Below are 21,616 nucleotides of genomic sequence, written 5' to 3' on the forward strand. Positions count from 1 at the left end.
TATAACAATATACTGAAGAATCCCGTGTTTAATGGAAATCAAGTATTGATTGACATTATTGGCTGTAAGGTGGATGACAGGGAATCAAATTGTTCATTCTGTTGTTGGCTAATTGTTATTACCCTTTTTTCCTTTTTTAAGAACAACAGGTGAGGTGGTATCTGGAGTTGTAAATAAAGTGTTCAATCAACCTAAAGCTAGAGCAAAGGAACTAGGCGCAGATATATGCCTCATGTTTATTGAAATTGAGAAAGGGGAAATGGTGCAAGAAGAACTGCTTAAAGGCTTGGACAACAAGAACCCCAAGATTATAGTGGCATGCATAGAGACACTGAGGAAAGCACTAAGGTAAGATTTAATGGAAATTTAATCAGACTTTCTGAGAATAAGGGAATTTCTTATGAATAACTAATTTTTCTATTGCTATTTTCCATTTAAGTGGTCATTGGAAAAAAGCTAAATTATATAATATTTACTATTCATACTCATAAATGGAATTAAAATAATAATAAAAAAATAAAAAAATAATAAATCACTTCTGAGGCTTTCTAAAATTTCACAAGATGCTGTTCACTGTTCTCAAAATTGTTTGTGCTCTTCTCATGATGCTCTGAAAAACCTCAGAAGCTTTCTAAAGCATCATTAGAATGGTGGACGTGGCTTTTCCACGAGGTTTTAGAAGCCCTCAGAAACTTTTTGAAACATTGTAAGAACAGCATGTGCTGTCAGTGGTCTTTAGAAAAAGGCCCAGTCATAAGATGTCACCCTTTACGATTACATTGCTTAGTGACTGAAGCATTATATAAGTCTAATTGCTACAGCTATATTCTGCTTAGAATGTCTAAATATTTAACTAGTTGCATGTATATATTTCAGTGAATTTGGTTCAAAAATAATTGCCCTGAAGCCAATAATCAAAACGTTGCCAAAACTTTTTGAATCTCGAGAGAAAGCTGTTCGAGATGAAGCCAAACTCCTTGCAATTGAGATTTATCGATGGATTAAGGATGCTCTTAGGCCTCCATTACAGAACATAAATTCTCTTCAGGTAAGTTGGGGTATGTGGTGTTCTGGTAATCTTAGCAGAAAGTAACCAGTAAACAGAAGAAAATGGATTTTTTTTCTTAAATGTTTTAGATCAGGGGTAGGCAACCTCGGCTCTTTTATGACTCATGGACTTCAACTGAGCATAGCTGACTCAGGAATTCTGGGAGTTGAAGTCCATGAGTCATAAAAGAGCCGAGGTTGCCTACCACTGTTTTAGATAATTGAAAGCTTTGTTTTAAAAAATTATTCCTTTTAGATACAACTCTGGTGAGAAAACTTTATAACATAGGCATGGGCTCCAAGACCTGAAACGACTGGAATTCTAACAAATCTCATACTGAGTCTTCAAGATGCTTGGAAAAATTGTGACTGAAGAGTTAATAGGGGAGCATCCAACATCAAGCTTTAAAAGATGAGTTCTCTCCTGGAACCTCTGCTAATTATTAGCAGAGGTCAAAAAGTAGCAAAGAGATTTTGAACTCATATAATGTAGTAATGTTCTTAGTAGGCCTTCTTTCTGTGGCAGATTATTTATAATGAATTGTATTCATATAATCGCTCACTTGCATTTGTTCTAATCATAACACTTGAGTGGCTGATAACAAGCCTATAATGTAGAGGAGGAAAAATTAGAAATACAGTTTAAAAATCCAACAGTGCCCCTTAATCCAGCTCACCATATGTTGGGTCAATGTATCCTCAAAAGCCTTCCTAAAGAGCTATGCTTTTATACCTCTTTGAAGGCAGGGAATAGTCCAAACATCAGGGGTCAAGATTGTGTTTATTCATCTTTCTGCTATTTTAATTCTTGTAGTTAAAAGAACTGGAAGAAGAATGGGTCAAACTGCCATCGTCTACTCCCAAGCAGTCCAGATTTCTGCGATCCCAGCAAGAAATGAAAGCAAAGTTTGAGCAACAGCAGGCAGCTGGTGGAGATGCAGATGGAGGTAACATTTGATCTGGAACTTCAACCTTGAGGCTATTATTAGGAAAAAAGGGAAACTCACCAAGCTGACAAAGAAAATTAGATGCATATCAGTATCTAGACAATATCATTAATTGCACAGAAGTCCTTACTCTGGGAATTTTGATCATATGATTAGTAAAATGTAGCATTGTAGTGTCATTGGCCTTTGTAGTGTCTAATAGCTGTTTCCATAGGGGGTGATGATGGTGATGAGGATGTTCCACAAGTAGATGCTTATGAACTTTTGGAAGCTGTTGAAATTCTCTCCAAACTTCCTAAGGATTTCTATGACAAAATAGTAAGTGGAGATAAAACAATATGTTAATTTTAATCTCTGTAACTTCCCTTTGCATCAATGCGGGGTGCATTAACATATCTTCAAAATAATTAATCTTTTCTGCTACTGAATTTATATGGTGTCATGTCTAAGAGGTACTGTTATTAGGAACAATTGCAGTAGATCATTGTGAAAACACAGTGGTAAATCAAAGTACTTCATTGTTACTGACCCCATGGAAGCATGTGCATGTATTTTTTCCTTGCACAAATAGGAAATGACATGTGACTAGAATGTATCACTTCCAATCATGCATATGTCAAGGTCTTTAACGGTTTGCCTTGCAGGAGGCCAAAAAGTGGCAGGAAAGAAAAGAAGCTTTGGAAGCAGTAGAAGTACTGGTTAAAAATCCCAGATTGGAAGCTGGAGATTATGCAGACTTGGTGAAAGCTCTTAAGAAGGCAAGATTCTCTGTATTACCCAAATGGACCTCTCAAATCTAAATACAAGGTCTCAGTATTAGTATAGTTATCAGGAGCTTTTATTGGTAAATATAGAGTGCTTAATTATGTTTGCTCATAGATTTAAGTGGACAAGAGATCATAATAGCATAAAAATAGAAATAAAAAATAATTTAACAAGTTTTTGAACTCTTTTAAGTAGGTAGTATGTCAGCTAGCACTCGTTAATTGCCCAGAATCTGTGGTTTCTTGATTTCTAAAATTCTAGCACTTACTATGTAGATTAGCATCCAGAATTTCAGCTCATGAAACAGAATTTTCTCTGTTTGCACACCACAGGTTTGCACACCCCACCAAATGGAGCATATTTTGTGAGTGTATAGGAAACTGGCAGGGGAGAACAATCTCTCTCCCATTCTTTCTTTGTGAGCTGTCAAATTGGAGAGTAGTTCTTAGATAGTTTAATATGAATTTAGGTGAATGGCATGAGAAATTATAATCAAGTTCATCTTTAATTTGGTCAGAATTCCATTTCGAAATTTTACACCATTAGATTGTGATGCTCTTTCTTTACAGGTTGTTGGAAAGGATACTAATGTGATGTTGGTTGCTTTGGCTGCCAAATCCCTTGCTGGACTAGCCACTGGTCTCAGGAAGAAATTTGGACAATATGCTGGTCATGTGAGTATAATTTGCTTGATACTTGTTTTTAAATTCTGTGTCGATAAAATTAATTGTGGAATAAGGATTTGGCACCAGCCTGATACTGATTTCTACTGCATGCGTTATTAAATCTTCCTTTTATCATATTTCTAGCAAATTTTCTTGTGGATTTCATTTTATTAAAAGAAAAAGGATTCTGGAATTGGTATGGTTGAATATCCAGGAAGATAGGGGAAGATGTTTCTAGAGGAGTATTTTGTTGTGATCTGCTTCAGAAGTTGGTTTGGAATAAATAAGACAGTTTTAAAAACGGCAAACCTTTTTCTTTTTAAAAAGCTCCTTTAGCTAGATTGTAGCGTCAGAGTGTTTCTTGATGTAATGACCTTTTTAGTGTGATCCGATTATTTTCTCTGTCCTTTGTATGGGATAGTGATGTAGATTGCCTTGTATTACAATTGATACTGGAGTGGATGGGCAATTTATACCTTCTTGAAAATATTCAATAGGTTGTCCCAACTATTCTGGAGAAGTTCAAAGAGAAAAAGCCTCAGGTTGTGCAAGCCTTGCAAGAAGCCATTGATGCTATCTTTCTTACTGTAAGTGAATTGATACCAATACTCTGAAAAAGATTAATAGGCTCCTCTTGAATAGTCAAAGTGAATCTCTCTTGTCCAAATAATTTAGACTACGTTACAAAATCTCAGTGAAGATATCTTGGCTGTAATGGATAACAAAAACCCAACTATCAAGCAGCAGACATCTCTCTTCATTGCACGAAGCTTTCGTCACTGCACTCCTACTACCCTTCCGAAAAGTCTCCTGAAACCATTCTGCGCTGCTCTCCTCAAGGTAAAAGAATAAAATCTTCTGCAGAACTTGCATTTGAAATAAAATAATAGCTTCTATTGCTGGAAGGTATTCTTTAATAATATGTAAGTTGGGATGCTCAAAAATATCGATGTATACCGTGGAAGAATTTATCTAGGCAGAACAGAGGTGTTATGCAGAACAAAAGAAAAAGAATGGCAGCTGCCCAGAGTCGCAAGTTGAATGGCAAATAAATTTAAATAAATACATACAATACCTCTTTCATATCCAAACAAGGAGAAAACCGTGTAACTGGTTCATATTTTTGAATTCAGTTTCTTCATTGCCCTCCATTTTGGTTCAGCTGACGTTCTCTGGACAGAGAAGTTACGAGCCAAGCTTTATGTAAAATACAGATCAATTCAGAGGAGAAAAACGGAAATCTTTCACTTTATAGCAGGGGTCCCCAATGAACAGGCTGTGACCCACTACTGGGCCATGTCCTATTCGGAACTAAGCCATGGGAAAATCAAGCTGCGTGCCCATGCCTGCCTGCCACTTGCACTGCCCGGTTCCCCTTTTCCCCCCACCAGCCCGCCAAGCTGCAAAGTTTGGGAACCGCTGCTTTATATGATTCTGTGAATCCAAGCTCCATCAAGCAGACTACTCAGATTTTGTTTATTTCACTACAGCATATTAATGATTCAGCACCGGAGGTTAGAGATGCTGCATTTGAAGCCTTGGGCACTGCCCTAAAAGTGGCAGGTGAGAAAGCTGTGAATCCTTTTCTAACAGATGTGGACAAACTGAAACTAGACCGGGTAAGTAACACTAAACCATGCTGTGTGTAGTAGAGTTCAAATATTATATTATTCAAGGAGCCCTGAGAATAAGTCAATGAGTTAACTGTTAATATTTTCAGTAGGTGAACGTGGGGCTTTGACTTGCCATTTTGGAACGTGTTATGAGTTTTAGGTTCTATAAAATAGTGAAGTCATTTCTATCAGATAAATTATGAAACTTTCATTATTTAAAGCTTGTGTTGGATATACGAAGCAAACAGCAAAGTTTCAGTCTCAGGAAGGGGCCATGTGCATATTTGAAACTTTTTTCCCCCCAAATAAATTTTTATTTTATTCAGAAAATTAAGGTAAAATACAGACTCCGAAAAAAAAGATTTTTTTTAACCAAAACAAAGATAGACAAAATATTAGAAAAGATAAAAACATGCATTAAAAAAGACAAAGGACAAAAATATGTATACATATATTATCCTCTGAGTTGAATACTCGTAAGATTGTGATTGTATTGCATCTATACCAGAAATAAAAAAAAATGGAAAAATTCAAATAATTAGTGCCAATATCAAGAATTGTATTTTTTTTGTAATTTATGACACTTGTCAAGGACCTAGGAGAGTTTAGCAACTGTTAGATAAAAGTATGTTAATACTTTTATGTTAACCTAATTTTGCCTACTAGATTAAAGAGTCTGCTGAAAAAATAGAGTTGGTTGGTGGAGGTAAAGTCAGTGGAGGAGCTGATAGAAGAGAAAACAAAGCTGCTGCCGGCAAGACTCCAGCTCTTTCTGGCGCTGCAGGGGACAAGGATGTGAAAGATAACTCAGCTAAATCTGGGCCACCAAAAAAGGCTCCTACTACTAAGGTATGAAAATTACACACTCTGAATTAAAACAGATTGAATTTGCTTATATTTAAATGAGCACAAACTCATTGCATTTTCAGAAGTGACAGAATAGTGTATTACCTTTCCTTGTGAGCTACATTTTATGCAGATGTTTTGAAAAAAGCGTCCAATTTTTAAAGACACAAATGTAATGTCAGGCTTGCTATGTTTGACTTTCTCATTCAGTATGGTCTGCATATCTTTTGCTCCCATGAAAGATTACAAAATGAACATTGGAATTAACATAGGCTCATGCACACTCTACAAGAATAGCAAATTCAGTAAAGTTTATTTAGATGGAAATGTTCCCAAACAAAACGGCCAGGTTCTGGAATAGTAGTTAATATTTAAAAATTAAAAAACCAATCGGCAGTGGGACAGACCATTTTCCCGAAGTAAGTTTTCCATTTTGGAAATCCCAACAGGACTTTTGCTTAGGTGATAGTGGGATATATAGAAGGGTCTCTGCTTTGAAGACTCCAGCTTAGATGCTCTTGTTTTAGTCATCCATGGTTTCAGAAGTTTCTGTTTGGATGTCATTTGATGTTTTTGTACCTTGCCATTGCCAGAATTCAAACCAACAACGGTCTTTTCACCATTGTTTTTGATTCGGCTGAAATTTTCAAATACTTTTTGAAGACCGATTCAAAAATAATTTAGTTGCACAGTATGTTTTTCCAGCACTTAGTTTTTCTGTAATTAATATGTTTTTTAGAAAGTTATGAGTCTATAACAGAGTTGGAAGGGACCTTGGAGGTCTTCTAGTCCAACCTCCTGCTCTGGCAGGAAACCCTACACCATTTCAGACAAATGGTTAAGAGAGCACATAGCAGAACCAACAGTCTTCTTTAGTGCCCAAGCTATGAAAATGTGCTATTATCTACATTAACCCATCTTTAGAAGACAGTATTGTCTAGACCAGGGGTAGGCAACCTCGGCTTTTTTATGACTCGTGGACTTCAACTCCCAGAATTCCTGAGTCAGCTGACTCAGGAATTCTGGGAGTTGAAGTCCACGAGTCATAAAAGAGCCGAGGTTGCCTACCCCTGGTCTAGACAGAATACCTAGATACCATAATACCAGCAGAATGCTGTCCTATCGTGACCTTCCACTTCCTACCCCTTGAAAGGGTTTTCCTAAAAGTCAGGGTAAGTGGTCTGACTTGGGAAGTGTCAGGAGGAAGGAAGGATTGTTGAACATTTCTAAGCATAGTTCTCTCTCCCCCCCCCCCCCCCCGCCAATCTTTTCTCTGAATCCAGTTGGTGATGTTTTATTCCCTTTCCGTTTAATTATCAATTTTCACAAGCATCTTTTGGAAAACGGTGAATATGTGCTCATTTCAAATATTTTTCTGCCTCTTTGTATGTACAGGCTGGTGGTCCAGTGAAGAAAGGGAAACCAACTTCAGCTGGTGGAGTAGGAAATACTGGAACAAAAGCCAAAAAAGGAACTGAAATAAAAGAGATATTTGAGCCAGAACTCTCAGTAAGTGAATTCTGTGCAAATTGTGTATTTAAAAATACTTCAAAAACCAATGATGGTCTTACTCAAAATAGCTGTGATTCAGTTACATGTGCACGAGATTCGGGGTTTCATTTGGAACATTTTGATTTTTCTAGTATGTTATGTTACATTAGATTTCACTTGCTCTATAAATCTTATGAGTGTGCTGATAAACCTAGGAGGCGTCTTTTCCTGCAGAAATTCAAAATGATTTATTTCAATTGACTTGATAGTAGGAATGTGAACAAACTGGAAAATGTTATGTTTCAAACCTTGAACAAAACATTGCACCCTGGGAGTTCTGTCACACTGTTTCAAGACCGGTCATGGTCCGGCAGAACAAAACACGGAACATTTTGTTGTGAGTTTTGGATGAAACAAAATCTGAGATTCTAAATTATTTTATTGGGCCAAGTAAGGCTGGTATGCACTTCCTGCACACTCCCTTCCCCCTATAGCTGTTTTCTATACAACGTATCCCCGCAGCCTATCCAAACCCAATTTTTTCAGCAGATTTTCTCTCCTTCAGCCACTATGTCTACTATCCTTGCTTTTTCATGTTGTTTTCCATTTTCCAAATCCTTTCAGCCTGAGGCAACCACATTTCCATCTGTATGCAAAAATAAATAAATAATAATCCCACTTTGTCCATGCATTTACTAATGCAGGGCTTTTCAACCTTTTCACTCATTGTACCACTTTTAGGATATGGCAATATCCAAGTACCACCAGTTGCCTAGGAAGGTGTCAAAAACTTGATGACCAAAAAAGGAAAAAAGTGATAAAGTACAGGTAGTCCTTGACTTACAACAGTTTGCTTAGTGACTGTTCGAAGTTACAGTGGCACTGAAAAAAGTGCCCCCCAAGCCACAGTCGAGCAAGACACCTGCCTGCCCGCCCGCCCAGCGGCGCTCTTCCTCCTGTCCGAGGTTTTCATTATTGTGAGCATTTCTGTTGAGGATTGGCAGCAGGGGTGGGGTAGGGTGGATGTTTGGTTTTTATTCCCCACGTCTGCTGGGTGGTTGCAGCAGGTTTTGGTCACTTCACATGACCCGGCGACACTGTGACCATCATAAATATGAATCAGTTGCCAAGCATCTGAATGTAAATCACAAGACCCTGGGGATGCTGGAACATTCCAGCTGATCGGTGCTTCTTCTGGGCTTAGCAGAAGTGCCAGGATCAGTGCCGAGCTCCAGCTGGAGCCTGGTGCTGATCCTGGTGCTTTCACTGAGCCCTGACAGCCCTGCAGCTCCAGCCATCTCTCACTCAGGCTTGTGTGGTACTGCCACCGGTTCAGCTCATTCCCCTCCCTTGCTACCACTTTTCTAGGATGATCGCGTACCACCTGCCAGGTGCCAATGTACCACAGGTGGTACCCATACCACTGGTTGAAAAGCCCTGCACTAATGCACCCAAAACACACACACATGCTTCAGGAACAGTCTGGGCTGCAACAAATTGGCTGATCTATGCACAGCATGGTTTCATGCCTAGAACATTTTGCACGTATCTCATTGGCAGAGAATGACTGGCCCATTTGCCAGTTGTGATTCAACATATCAAATGTATTTTTCTAAAACTAGAGTCAGTATTTAAACTTTTGCCTAATGTAAATATCAAATTATTGGTCTTCATATGAATATGAATTTATATTCATAATGGGGAAAGTGCTACATACTATATAGCAGTTCAGCAGAATCCTTGAAGAAAGTATCTCAAGTCTGAGGAGAACAGTGCTGTAGAATGAAGTCCATTTTTAAATAAAGTGATCATGTGTACATGCCCACATGGCACGGCTGTTCCATCATTCAAGAGGCTAGTCACATACGCAGGAAACGTTACATTGGGTTTAAAAATTACTGATAGGCACTATATGCATATATCTATGTGCTCTGAGGTAACAGATTGCCTTTGAATCCAGGTTCCTGTGCTGTAGCGAACCTGATATAGGTCAAAATGCCAAATAGCCAGATGAAGGCATTTTGGGAATGTACCAGTACGCTATTAACAGGCGTGCCATTTTTTCTTTGTTAATAGATAGAGATGTGTGAGGAGAAGGCTTCAGCTGTCCTCCCAGAAGTTTGCATACAGCAGTTAGATAGTGGCAATTGGAAGGAAAGGCTGGCTTGCATGGAAGAATTTCAAAAGGTAATAATGACAAGATCTTCTAAAAAGTTTCTCACCCCTATAAATATTTGTTTGTTCCATAGTAGATTATTTTGGCATTTCACAGAAGCCTTTAGTGTCAGACTGCATTTCATGACTCTTCAGATTATTCTGGGTACTGCAAGTTTGTTAGACCAGATCTGATCCTTTTTAAAAATACATTAAAGATTTAATTTCTGTAAAATCTGCACTAGTCAGTTTCATACAGCGAGGTATCCAACAATAGTTAATTCTTACTGTTGAAAAATAAGAATTGGTTCAAACATCCTATCACTTTCACATTTCTCTTCAGAAAGCCAGAATGATGTTTCTAAAATAAAGCTTGATTATAAATAAAATACATTTATTTAAAAAAGTGTAATTCTTATATAGTTTGGATTAAATTTATGTTTATAATATTTACAGTCTTCAGACCCAAACCTAGATCATTTTTTATCTACTTTTATCCAGCTTTGGGTTTGAAGACTGCAAAAACTAAAGGTAATTTCTTTACAAAACTTTCTAGTGAAGGAAAAAATACTATTGTTTAAGGACTATTGTTTTTATGATGCTAAACATGAAATGTATCTGAATGAATTTAGGTTTATAGAAGGCAGTTTGGCAGTATTTATGTTCCTGCATTTCTTACAGTTTAACACTGTTCTTAATCTTTAAGGCTGTTGAGCTGATGGATAAAACTGAAATGCCTTGCCAGGCTCTAGTAAGAATGTTGGCGAAGAAACCTGGATGGAAAGAGACCAACTTTCAGGTAGAACAATATTAATTTTTAGGGTTAGTTCTACTAACATTGAACTTATAATTAATGAACTTTGTTCACAAAGTTACATTAGAATTGAGCCTGGAATTCCTGATGTGTAGGTTTGACCTTTTACGTTTAAAAGCTTTATGCAAGGAGTTTAATCTGTATTTCTCATTTGCATCCAGCATAATAATATTGTTCATTAAATTATTTGCTTTCTTCATTGATATATATTACACAGTTCATTAAGGTTTAATTAAAATATGGGTATTTGGAACCTTGTTAAACAGGAATAATACAATTAAGATAAAGCATTCAAATACACACACGCACACACACACACACATAAAAGAAGGGACGCGGTGGCTCAGTGGGTTAGGATGCTGAGCTTGTCGATCAGAAGGTCGGCAGTTTGGTGGGTCGAATCCCGAGTGCCGCGTAACATATTCTAATTCAAAAGCATTAAGGTCTTTTTAGGCCCTAGACCTTTTGGGATCCTCATTTCAATAATATCTGGGTACTAGCTTATTGTCAGGCACAAGCAACCAGAACAACTCAAGACTAGGCCCAAGTTGATAATTTTATTGTTAATCTCTTATATTACAAAAATCTCACAAGACTGTCTGCCTTCCCTTGGGAAGCGGCAGGTAGAGACCTACAGGTTTAACCTCAGTTTCCTACCACAAACCAACACTAAGTGGGAATGTCTCTCTAGTCCCCCTAGAAAGTCCCCCTTTCCTTCAGCTGGTGAGTCCACACAGTTACAAAGGTATTCTCTGAACTTGTATTTTTCAAGGAAAAAGTCGCATAATAAAGTAATATCAAATATATCTAATTTTAGGGAATACATCTTAAAAACCTTTTTGGTCCTGAAAATTTTTGTCTGCTGTAGACAGTGTGGTCTGGTTGTGCCTGGTAGATAATGCAGATACGCACTAGTCATGTTTGATGAAATGTAGGTCTCAAGTCTTACTGTGCAGCAGATCATTGGCTTGAAAATTGCAATGGCTCCACTTCTTGTTTGCAGGTGATGCAAATAAAACTTCATATAGTTGCCTTGATTGCTCAAAAGGGAACCTTTTCCAAAACATCTGCACAAATTGTCCTGGATGGCCTTGTGGATAAGATTGGTGATGTGAAATGTGGTAGCAATGCCAAAGAAGCACTAACAGCAATAGCAGAAGCCTGTCAGCTGCCTTGGACTGCTGAGCAGGTACATATATTGTTTTTCAAAGAACGCTTATTATCACTAGAACTACTGCCCATTTATATCAGTTGCAAATAGTCTCCTTTTGTTCTAGGTTATGTCCATGGCGTTCTCCCAGAAGAATCCAAAGAACCAATCCGAAACTTTAAACTGGCTCTCAAATGCAATTAAAGAGTTTGGGTTTACTGGGTAAGTTTCAAAATCAGAGTAGCATGCTGCTTACATATAAAGGTAAAGGTAAAGGTTCCCCCGCACATGCGTGCTAGTCGTTTCCAACTCTAGGGGCCGGTGCTCATCTCCGTTTCAAAGCCGAAGAGCCAGCGCTTGTCCGAGGACGTCTCCGTGGTCATGTGGCCGGCATGACTAGACGCCAAAGGCGCACGGAACGCTGTTACCTTCCCACCGTAGTGGTCCCTATTTTTCTACTTGCATTTTTATGTGCTTTCGAACTGCTAGGTTGGCAGAAGCTGGGACGAGTAACAGGCGCTCACTCTGTTACGCGGCACTTACATATACATGCTGTTTATTAAATAACTGTGACATAGATGGATTAGCACACAGAGAATGTTAGTAGCAACCATACTAATACACCTTATTATTTGTATATTTTTAGGTGAGATGAATGTATATTTATATGATTGTTACAGCAGTTATATGCACGTGTGAACCAAGTTCTTTCTCACTATTGTACTAGTTTTGTACAGTCTGGTACTCTTCTTTTCCCCCAGTGCTTTATTTTTTGTTCATATAGAATGTAGTTAGAATTTAGAATCTATTGGTGTCATGTAGCCCGCAGACTCCATTGCCACCCAGTAGGTATTTTAAAAAAGGAATATAAAATGTTTTTATCATTTTGAATACCCTTTGCATGCCTTAAAAGTTCAAACACATTTTTTAAAAAGAGGAATAAAATATTATTGTGTCCACTTGCTTGATGTGAGACAAATTTCCATCTTTCCCTGGAAATACAAAAAAAACATGCGGAGCTGGTTAGAAAGTATTCATGTGTCATTTCTTTAAGAAATGCATTTCTTTTATGTAAGATGTGTCCTATTATTTTGCGAAGCAGTTCCATCATAGCCAGTACTATTATCTCACATTTAAATTTTATAACCTTTTGACAAAGTGGTTGAGAATGTGTAAGGATTTTTTATATTTTTCACTGCTCTATACCATTTTATGCTATATTTGGCTAATCTTTACTGTCTTCTCTCTCAGATTGAATGTGAAAGCATTTATCAGCAATGTTAAAACAGCTCTTGCAGCTACAAATCCCGTGAGTATTTTTTCCTTCAAGTTAAATTCTTTCGCTGTCTGACTATTGAGCTTAAATATTTCTTATTTCCAATTAGGCTGTGAGGACATCCGCCATAACCTTACTAGGCGTCATGTTTCTGTATGTTGGTCCCCCTTTACGAATGTTCTTTGAGGATGAGAAGCCTGCTCTTCTTTCCCAAATAGACGCAGAGTTTGAAAAAGTAAGTTTTCTTTAAAATGCTGAAACATTTATTGTTTGGATGATCATTTCAACTGACTCCAGCATCTTTCTTAATGTTGCTCATAACACAGTGAGGTAAATGAGCAATCTACTAAGACAGTCTTGGAAGATAGTATTGGCTGATGACTGACTGAAAATGACTTCTAGTGTTTCGGATGGAAATGTTTGTCAAATGTTTATTAATAGGAGTATTAATTCTTCAAGATTACTATACTGTAAAATTCACTGATTGGTGATAGAAGCTAAATGTTTGGGTAACATACTAAACAAGCAGCAGGTTCAGTGATGTATCCCCCAGGGTCATGCCCTATATCTTGTCTGATCCTTCCATTTTGAGCATTACTTGCATGATTTTTAATTAGCACAAACACAAGGTTGTACAATCATATGAATTAAAATGGCAAATGCTCCCTATCGAAAAGATGCAAAGTAATTTGGTAAGTATGTGCATTTCAGATGCAAGGACAAACACCGCCTGCTGCAACTCGAGGCAATACAAGGCACAATATTGGCAGTGATGATGGTGAGGAAGGAGAAGAACAGGAGGATTCAGGGAACGATGTTGTGGACCTCTTGCCTAGAGCTGATATCAGGTTTTTATACTTTGTTTCTATTTGATTTGTTTTTACGCTGCTTTTTATTGAAGTCCAAAGCAGGAATTGATTGGTTGATTGATTGTGTGCTATCAAGTCATTATTGGCAGCTAGCGACTACCTGGGTAGACTTTCTCCATGATAATTTATTCCTAAACTGGTATTTTAGTCTTCCAACGGTGCACCCATCACCAGTGTAACTTGAGTCCATCCATCTTGCTGTTTGGCTTCCTCTTTCCTTGCACCTTTCCTAGCTTTGAAGTCTTCAGAGATTTAGACCTTTGCATTATATGTCTGAAGCAGGGTAATTTGAGCCTTGGCGGTTACTCCACCAAGCGGTAATCGGCATATTTCTTGACTGCTTGTTCTTTACTACCATTGCCAATTCTAAAAATGGTTCTTTCGCCAGTTTGGTCTTCTTTAAATTTTAGTCTCATTTTTCACTATGCTCTTTACTGTTATTACTAGAGCTTACAGATCCTTCGCATTTTCAGTTGTCAGGGTAGTGTCATCAGCGTAGCACAGGTTACTGTTGTTGTTCCTTCAGTTTTAAAACCATTCTCATTTCCTCTGTACCAGCTTCTCCTAATTTATATTCAACATGTAGGTTGAATGAATAAGTGGAGAAGATTCCTTTTCCAACTTGGATTCAACCTGTTTCCCCCATGTTTTATCTTTATGACGGCTTCCTGACCTATATATAGGCTTCTCATGAGGATAATGACATGTTCCGGCCTACCCATTTTTCTGAGACATTCCACAATCAGTGAAGCACATGCTCACTTCTTTCCAGTATTTCTGACTTTCTCAATTATCCAGAGTGCATCAGCAATAACGTCTCATGTTGCTCAGCCTTTTCTAAAATAACTGGGAGCCTTTTTTTCATGTAGGGCTTATAATCTATGTTGGGTGATCCTAAGTGTTATTTTGCAGGTGAAATCAAGCATATTGTATTTCAGTTAAATCTCCTTTTTTGGTTATTGGATTGACTTCTTCCAGTCTGTTGGCCAATGTGTCATTCTCCAGATTTGCTTGGATAGCTTGGATAGAACCATTATTGATTCTTCTTCTGTTGCTTGCCATACTTCTGTGGATATGGCATCAGTTCCTATAACCTTCCAACCTGGAAATGAGCAGAGTATTGATCTAACTTCATCTTATTGAACTAGAGGTTCTTATAAGTAGAGAATACTTTTGATAGTATCTTATATTTGACATGTCTACTGCATAATACTGCTCTTTAGAAGGCCAGATCCTGAAGCTAAAACTCAAATACTTTGGCCACCTAATGAGAAGGAAGGACTCACTGGAGAAGAGCCTAATGCTGGGAAAGATTGAGGGCAAGAGAAGATGGGGACGACAGAGAATGAGGTGGCTGGATGGAGTCACTGAAGCAGTAGGCGTGAGTTTAAATGGACTCCAGAAGATGGTAGAGGACAGGAAGGCCTGGAGGAACGTTGTCGATAGGGTCGCGATGGGTTGGACACGACTTCGCAACTAACACCACCACCACTGAATAATAGTTCAGTTTTCCTCTTCAATCTTCGTTTGATATCTTTTGAATCAATCTATTTACAGGGTGTCCTCGACTTACAACAGTTCATTTAGCGACTGTTCCAAGTTACAATGGCATTGAAAAAAGTGTCTTACGACCATTTTTCACACTTATCTCTGTTGCAGCCGCCGCATGGATATGTGATCAAAATTCAGACACTTGGCAATTGACTCATATTTATGATGGCTGCAGTGTTCCAGGATCATATTATCCCCTTTTGCGACCTTCTGACAAGCAGAGTTAACGAGGAAGCCAGATTCACTTAACAATAGTTTAACTAATTTAACAGCTACAGTGATTCCCTTAACAACTGTGCCAAGAAAGATTGTAAAATGGGGCAAGCTCACTTAACAATTGTTTCACTTAACAACAGAAATTTGGGCTCAGTTGTGGTCGTAAGTTGAGGACTACCTGTATTGGCATTCTTTAGCATATAAATTTAAGGTTAGAGCCTCCTAAATTCAGAGGTCTTTTGAAAGATTCCTTGTTTTTCCATCTCTGTTTCCAATTCCAGTGTCTTTACAGATCTTGTTGAAAAACTTATTTCTTGTCTCTTAAAAGTTCAACGAAACTTTTTGTTAAGTCCTTTTCTGAGATTCTTGGCTTTCTTGGCTTTGGGTTCTCCTCCCCTCTTGGCAATCAGCGAAGTTTGACTCTGGAAATTTGACTGGTTTTCCTCTTTAGCTTAATTTGGAATTTGCATATGAACAGTTCATGATCCATTCTATAGTCTGTATTTCAGCGTGTCTTTGATGCTATAAGTGAACACTACCACCCTTTTTATCAATATTGTCAATTTGATTTCTGTACATCCATCTGGTGATATCCACATATAGAGGTGTTGCTTTGGTTGTTTGAGGACAATTGTTAGCGATAAACAAGTCATTGGAGTGGCAGAAATTGATAATTCATTCTCCGGTTTATTGTCAGGAGGCAGCACAGGACTAGCGGGTGGGAGACAAAGCAGGAATACTAGTTGGTAAAATACTGAAATATAATCTGAATATAAAGTAATATTTAATTTATTTAAAAGATTTATATGCCCTCCCATTGCCCTCCCCATCTTAAATGCAAGTTTGGGCATCTTAACAATACCTATAAAATAAATTTACAATGAAAAGAACAAAAATGGCTAAGTCCTCTGAAATATAATATGTTTAAAATGATAGAACATCTCGAAATACCATAAGACGATAACAAAGCAGAACAGAAGGCGGAATAGCACAGATTTTAACAAAAAGCCTGAGTTGAACAAATACATGCTAAGCTGGTATTAAAAGCTTATCAGTGTCAACTTTAAGGAAAAGGAGAAAACGTGTCAGCTGGAGGACTTGTATGAGGATTGCTCTTGCTGTCTAATGAATCACTGACAAACATAGAGCCCTGAGAGGGCATCATCAGAGCATTTTAAAAGGCAGACAGCAACTGTGCTTTGTAAGTGAGGTATTTCTCCATTTATAGGTATGTAAACTCTTCACTCCTCATCTATAACATATTTTATAATTTGCATTTTCTCTCTTGACTGTTACTGCATAAGACAGAGGTCCCCAACCTTTTGAGCACCAGGGACCGGTTCTGTAGAGAAGCTTTTCTGCGGACAGGAAGGGGCGTGGTTTCATGTACTGCCTGCATCCCGCGGATGGGGCTTTGCTTGTTTGCGCGGCCCAGTTTCAGGCGTGCCGCGGCCCGGTGCCAGTCCACGGACCCCTGGCATAAGATGCTTATAGTTTGCTTCTTCTTGTTTAAAGAAAATTGATGATGAGCTGTTGGTGTTTTTTCTTTTTCTTTACAGTGATAAGATCACATATGAGCTGATATCTAAGATTAGTGATAAAAACTGGAAAATCCGAAAGGAGGGTCTGGATGAAGTAACCAACATCATCAGTGAAGCCAAATTCATACAGCCAAATATAGGCGAACTTGCACCTGCCTTGAAGAGTCGTCTCAATGATTCCAATAAAATCCTGGTATGCTTAAAATTAGTAACAAGTTTGTTACAGTCGGTCATCTTCCATCCTTTATATGCCAGCTTAATTTCTTATAAACAGAAATGAAATGAAAATGTCTCTAAACGTTACTGCCATTTAATTTATTTTATGTAATAAGGAAATATTTTTACACTGGCTAGCTTGTCTGTCTATGCATCCCGTGCTGCACAAGTGGGGGAAATGGTATTGCTGTATTCAGTGAACCATCAGAGAGGTTACTGTAAAGGAAATGCACTCTCCCATAATATGCACAAGAACACAGTTGAGCTTTGTTAATCTATTTGTAGCACATACACCAAAGCACAGCTGGGGAGGTTGCTTGGCTTCCTCTTAATGGTGCTTCTGTTTGTCATGAAAGCCTAGCAGAGAGAATCATAATCTTGTGATTTAAATCAAATTGAAATTTAATTTAAGGTTGTAGATAAATATTCAAACGTGGTTTATATTTTTCCACATGTAATGCGATATAAACTCCTGTATGGTAGATAATGATGATGATAATAATTTATTACATTTATATACTTCCTGAGCTCCAGTGAGTACAGCCAGTAGATGTTCTTTGAAGGAAAAGTTAGCAAATTTATATATCTAATTGTCTTAAAATGACTTTGGAATATTATTCCAATTTACTCTTGTGAAATTAGCTTTCCTGTTTTCTTTTTATTGTCCTAAAATTCCCCTGTATGCATTTATGTGACTAAATACAACTTTTTAGCTAGCACTGTTTCTTAATGACTTAATTAGTTTGTATGAGATTATAACAGGTAGAAAGGCCACATGGATACTGCAGATTTTCTTTATAGGGAAGAAGTGATGGGGAATTTTGGGGATATTTTAAAAGAAATACATAATCTTACATGAAATACAGCACCAGTATTTTTTCCTTAGCTTATTGGTTCAGCAGTTGTTCAAAATCATGACAGTGCTGACCAAAGGGATTCATGAGCTGTGTTTGAAGTTACAGCTGCTATAGCACTCTGTAGTCACATAATCAGAATTTGGGTGCTTTCCAATCCTCTCACCTTTACAACTGACCATGGGGACACTAACCTCACCTATCTATCTTTCCCCATCCTGCCTTGCTGGATTCCTTAGGTCTACTTCCCACCAGGCTGGGTTCACACAAGCTTTGGGCCAGCCCTGCTGGTTCTCATACCCCTTAATGCCTTGCTCTACTTACCTCTTCCAAAGATTGCCTTTCCCAAAAGAATGCCCAGCTGACAAGATGCTCAGCCTTCCTGCTGGGGCCCCCTTGGGCCATTCTGGAGGCAGTCGCCATTTGCAATCTCAAATAAAATTGACCCTTCTGAGAGATCTTGAGAATGGTAGGCACTTCCTGAATGGTGCAAGGCAGTCTCTGTAAAAGATTGCATGGCACATCAGCTGATTCTCTTTTGGAAAGGCGATCTTTGGAAGAAATAAATGGAGTGAGGTGCAGTGAGGAGAGGAGACCCGAGGATGTGGGACCCAACCCGATGGGAAGCTCCGCAAGGGATGCCTCCGGGTAGAGGAGGCCCTGGGAGACCCACTTCCTGAGGCACCCCGTGACCCACACGGTCACTTAACAATTGCAGTAGGAAGAGCTGTATGGTCATTAAGCAAGGCAGTCATGCGGGTGTCTTGCTTTAATGACTGCAGTGACTTATGATCATAATTCTGGGCTTGACTGTGGTCGTACAGGACTACAACCAAACAAATCTTGATATGCTAACAACAGTGGAAGCTGTTTTGCTCACCCATTTTGAACGACTCTTGCACGTAGTATCTACCCGTTTAAATTTATCACATTTCCTCCAAGTTCCATAGTTCAAAGTGATTGTGGCAGCTTGTGATAAAATTGTCTCTGTGTCTAAAACTTGGTTCTTTGGGCTATGAGCTTCAGACCCTGTAAAATGATACTGCTGTCTTGTTTTTTTAAGAAATTGACAGCTGTTGACAGGTATATGTCATGCTCTTTTGCCGTCCACTCAGGTACAACAAACACTGACCATCCTTCAGCAACTGGCCACTGCTATGGGCCCAAATATCAAGCAACATGTGAAAAATTTGGGAATTCCTATCATCACAATTCTTGGAGACAGTAAGGTAAGACTGGCGTAGTATTTTGATGGTACTCTTCCAGGTTACATTATCGACGTTATACATTCTGCGCTTTGTATATATATGATTAAAAGATGATGACAGTTTCTCATTGAGAAAGTTGAATTTGAAGAAAATCAGAGATTGGATAGGCATCTGACAGAAATGTGCTGGCTGTATACTCTCTTGGAAATCCTGCATTTAAGGGCTAGACTTCAGAAGTCCCTTCCCGGTTCCTTTATTTTGAATGTTTCCACATCTAATATTGGTATATTTTTTGTTAAATTTACTTGTTGCTGAATGATAAAACAGGCTGAATAAATCAGTTAAGTCAGCTGAAGATGGAAATTGCCCGTTGGTGGTGTTGAACGTCCTAGCTTCAACTGATAATAAAGTGCAGTCACTATTACATCTTCCTGGGGTCTGAGTTGAAAATTGAAGGGAAACAAGTGACTTTTCATTTGAAAATGGCAAAATGCAGGTAGAATAAATACGGATTCAGATAAGCCTTTTGGGTTTGCATCTAACTTACTGCCCATCCTATTTCTGGGGTGTAAAGGAAAGTGTTTATTTGTTCATGTATATATTATATCTTATTTTGCCTCTTCCCCCCCCCCCCCCCCCCGTTTCCAGACCAATGTACGGGCAGCTTCCTTAGCAACTGTGAATGCCTGGACCGAACAGACAGGCATGAAAGAGTGGTTGGAAGGGGAGGATTTGTCAGAAGAACTCAAGAAAGAGAACCCTTTTCTAAGGCAAGAGGTGAGGATTTTAGTCATATCAATCGGTTTGCTTTTGTACTATTGTCTTGGAAGAAGTGTCAATTCAGTAGGGATGTGCAAAACGATGCACAGTATACTACGTTTCAACTCATCTGTGTGTTCTGTACCAGCCTACTACCGGCCCTGCAGAAAAGGCAGGGACAACCCCTTTACAAGAAGGCAAGAGGCTGGAACTAAGCTTGCCAAATTTATGGACACAAAAGCAAACAGAGCAAAACAAAACACGAACCATGAAACAGGTACTATTCAAGCGGTTGCCTTCAGCAAACCAGCCCTCCCACACATTCCCCTTTTAAACAGTTCAAGGCGTGGCTTCTCTCTGCCTCCTTCCGAGGTGCCCCATTGCCTTCCTCTGTTTACTCCTGCTTGACTGCCTCCTGCGTCGGGCATCCTTGAACAGGGCCAGCTGTGGGTCATCTTCATCCACGCTGTCAGGCTCACACAGCTGGGTCTGCATCGTAACCAGATGGGAGGGGCCTGGCTGAGGGCTCTGCAGAGCCTCAAGGCTATCCTCAGCAAGCTCTCCAACACCCCCCTCCTCTGAATCATCCGACCCAACTGCCGAACCCACAGGCTGACCCTGAATCACAACACTGTGCGTAATCCAAAATGTGGCAGTCCTCCTCTGAGTAGAAGTGATTCTGAGGAGAGCAGGGGGAAAAATGAAGGAATTGGTAAGTGGGGTTTTTGTGGCTAACTGCACCCATCGTGGCAGGTAGTTTTGAATAGACTATTACATTAGTGAAAAACTTGGTTAACATTCTAAAAGAGTTTCAAAAGAGAATCCAAGACTTAAAAGGTGATTTTAATGTGTTTTGTTGTTGGGAGAAGTACAGTATATTGAATCAGTTTCCGCATCCACTTGCTTAGTTATTGTCTCAATACTGTAAGAGAGAGAGCATTAACTGACCAGGAATGCATCAGATCTTTATCTATAGGTTACTTCTCCTCATTGACTCGTTCAAATCTCTCTTTCAATTCCTCCCCTAAAAAGTGATTTATTCTACAAAAAAAATAGGGAGAAGGGAAGCTTCCATTTGTTCTCCCTAGTGGCCTTTTCTTTGTGGTGTCTGTTAGTCAGCTATTGTTCCCTTCCATTCATTTTATTTTCCAAATCCATTGTTGGTAGATTAGTTGGATATCTAATTTTTAATACACCAGTTTAATAGGCCATTGACCCACATGCCACCAGTTTTAATTATTCACATGTAAATTTTGTATGATCTTTTGTTAGAACACAGTGTGTTCCTTTCTGGTAATCTTTCCTAAATTTAGCTTTTAGGTTGGCTCGCTGACAAGTTGCCCACTCTCCGAACTGTCCCATCGGACTTAGTTTTATGTGTACCTCACCTGTACTCCTGCCTGGAGGATCGAAATGGAGATGTCCGTAAAAAGGCACAGGATGCTCTTCCATTTTTTATGATGCATTTGGGTTTTGAGAAGATGGCCAAGTCCACTGGTAAATTGAAGGTACAGAAAACAATAATAAATTGACTGATCGTTGTCACTAGAGGTTTTTTTATATGGAATGTTTATCTTTGCAAGCCACTCAGAGTCATTGAAATTGAAATGGACAGTCATATAAATTTACTTAAA

The 21,616-nt window shown here is 38.7% G+C and overlaps 1 protein-coding gene across 4 annotated transcripts in view; it reads left to right on the top strand.

Moving 5' to 3' along the window:
* CKAP5 (cytoskeleton associated protein 5) overlaps window positions 1-21,616 on the top strand; it is a 79,344-nt gene that overhangs the window by 22,572 nt on the left and 35,156 nt on the right. For all 4 annotated transcript variants that reach the window (XM_081315055.1, XM_081315058.1, XM_081315057.1 and 1 more), the window contains exons 4-25: window positions 142-348; window positions 877-1,048; window positions 1,862-1,994; window positions 2,209-2,312; window positions 2,639-2,752; window positions 3,329-3,433; window positions 3,922-4,011; window positions 4,100-4,264; window positions 4,915-5,043; window positions 5,704-5,886; window positions 7,279-7,392; window positions 9,451-9,561; window positions 10,235-10,327; window positions 11,346-11,531; window positions 11,620-11,714; window positions 12,744-12,801; window positions 12,878-13,003; window positions 13,480-13,616; window positions 16,964-17,138; window positions 19,131-19,244; window positions 19,872-20,000; window positions 21,296-21,490. In XM_081315055.1, the coding sequence (XP_081171181.1) occupies window positions 142-348; window positions 877-1,048; window positions 1,862-1,994; window positions 2,209-2,312; window positions 2,639-2,752; window positions 3,329-3,433; window positions 3,922-4,011; window positions 4,100-4,264; window positions 4,915-5,043; window positions 5,704-5,886; window positions 7,279-7,392; window positions 9,451-9,561; window positions 10,235-10,327; window positions 11,346-11,531; window positions 11,620-11,714; window positions 12,744-12,801; window positions 12,878-13,003; window positions 13,480-13,616; window positions 16,964-17,138; window positions 19,131-19,244; window positions 19,872-20,000; window positions 21,296-21,490 (2,935 nt within the window). The remainder of the gene's footprint in view (window positions 1-141; window positions 349-876; window positions 1,049-1,861; window positions 1,995-2,208; window positions 2,313-2,638; window positions 2,753-3,328; window positions 3,434-3,921; window positions 4,012-4,099; window positions 4,265-4,914; window positions 5,044-5,703; window positions 5,887-7,278; window positions 7,393-9,450; window positions 9,562-10,234; window positions 10,328-11,345; window positions 11,532-11,619; window positions 11,715-12,743; window positions 12,802-12,877; window positions 13,004-13,479; window positions 13,617-16,963; window positions 17,139-19,130; window positions 19,245-19,871; window positions 20,001-21,295; window positions 21,491-21,616) is intronic.

The sequence above is a fragment of the Vipera berus genome (assembly GCF_964194415.1).
Source record: "Vipera berus genome assembly, chromosome: 1".
NCBI lineage: Eukaryota > Metazoa > Chordata > Lepidosauria > Squamata > Viperidae > Vipera > Vipera berus.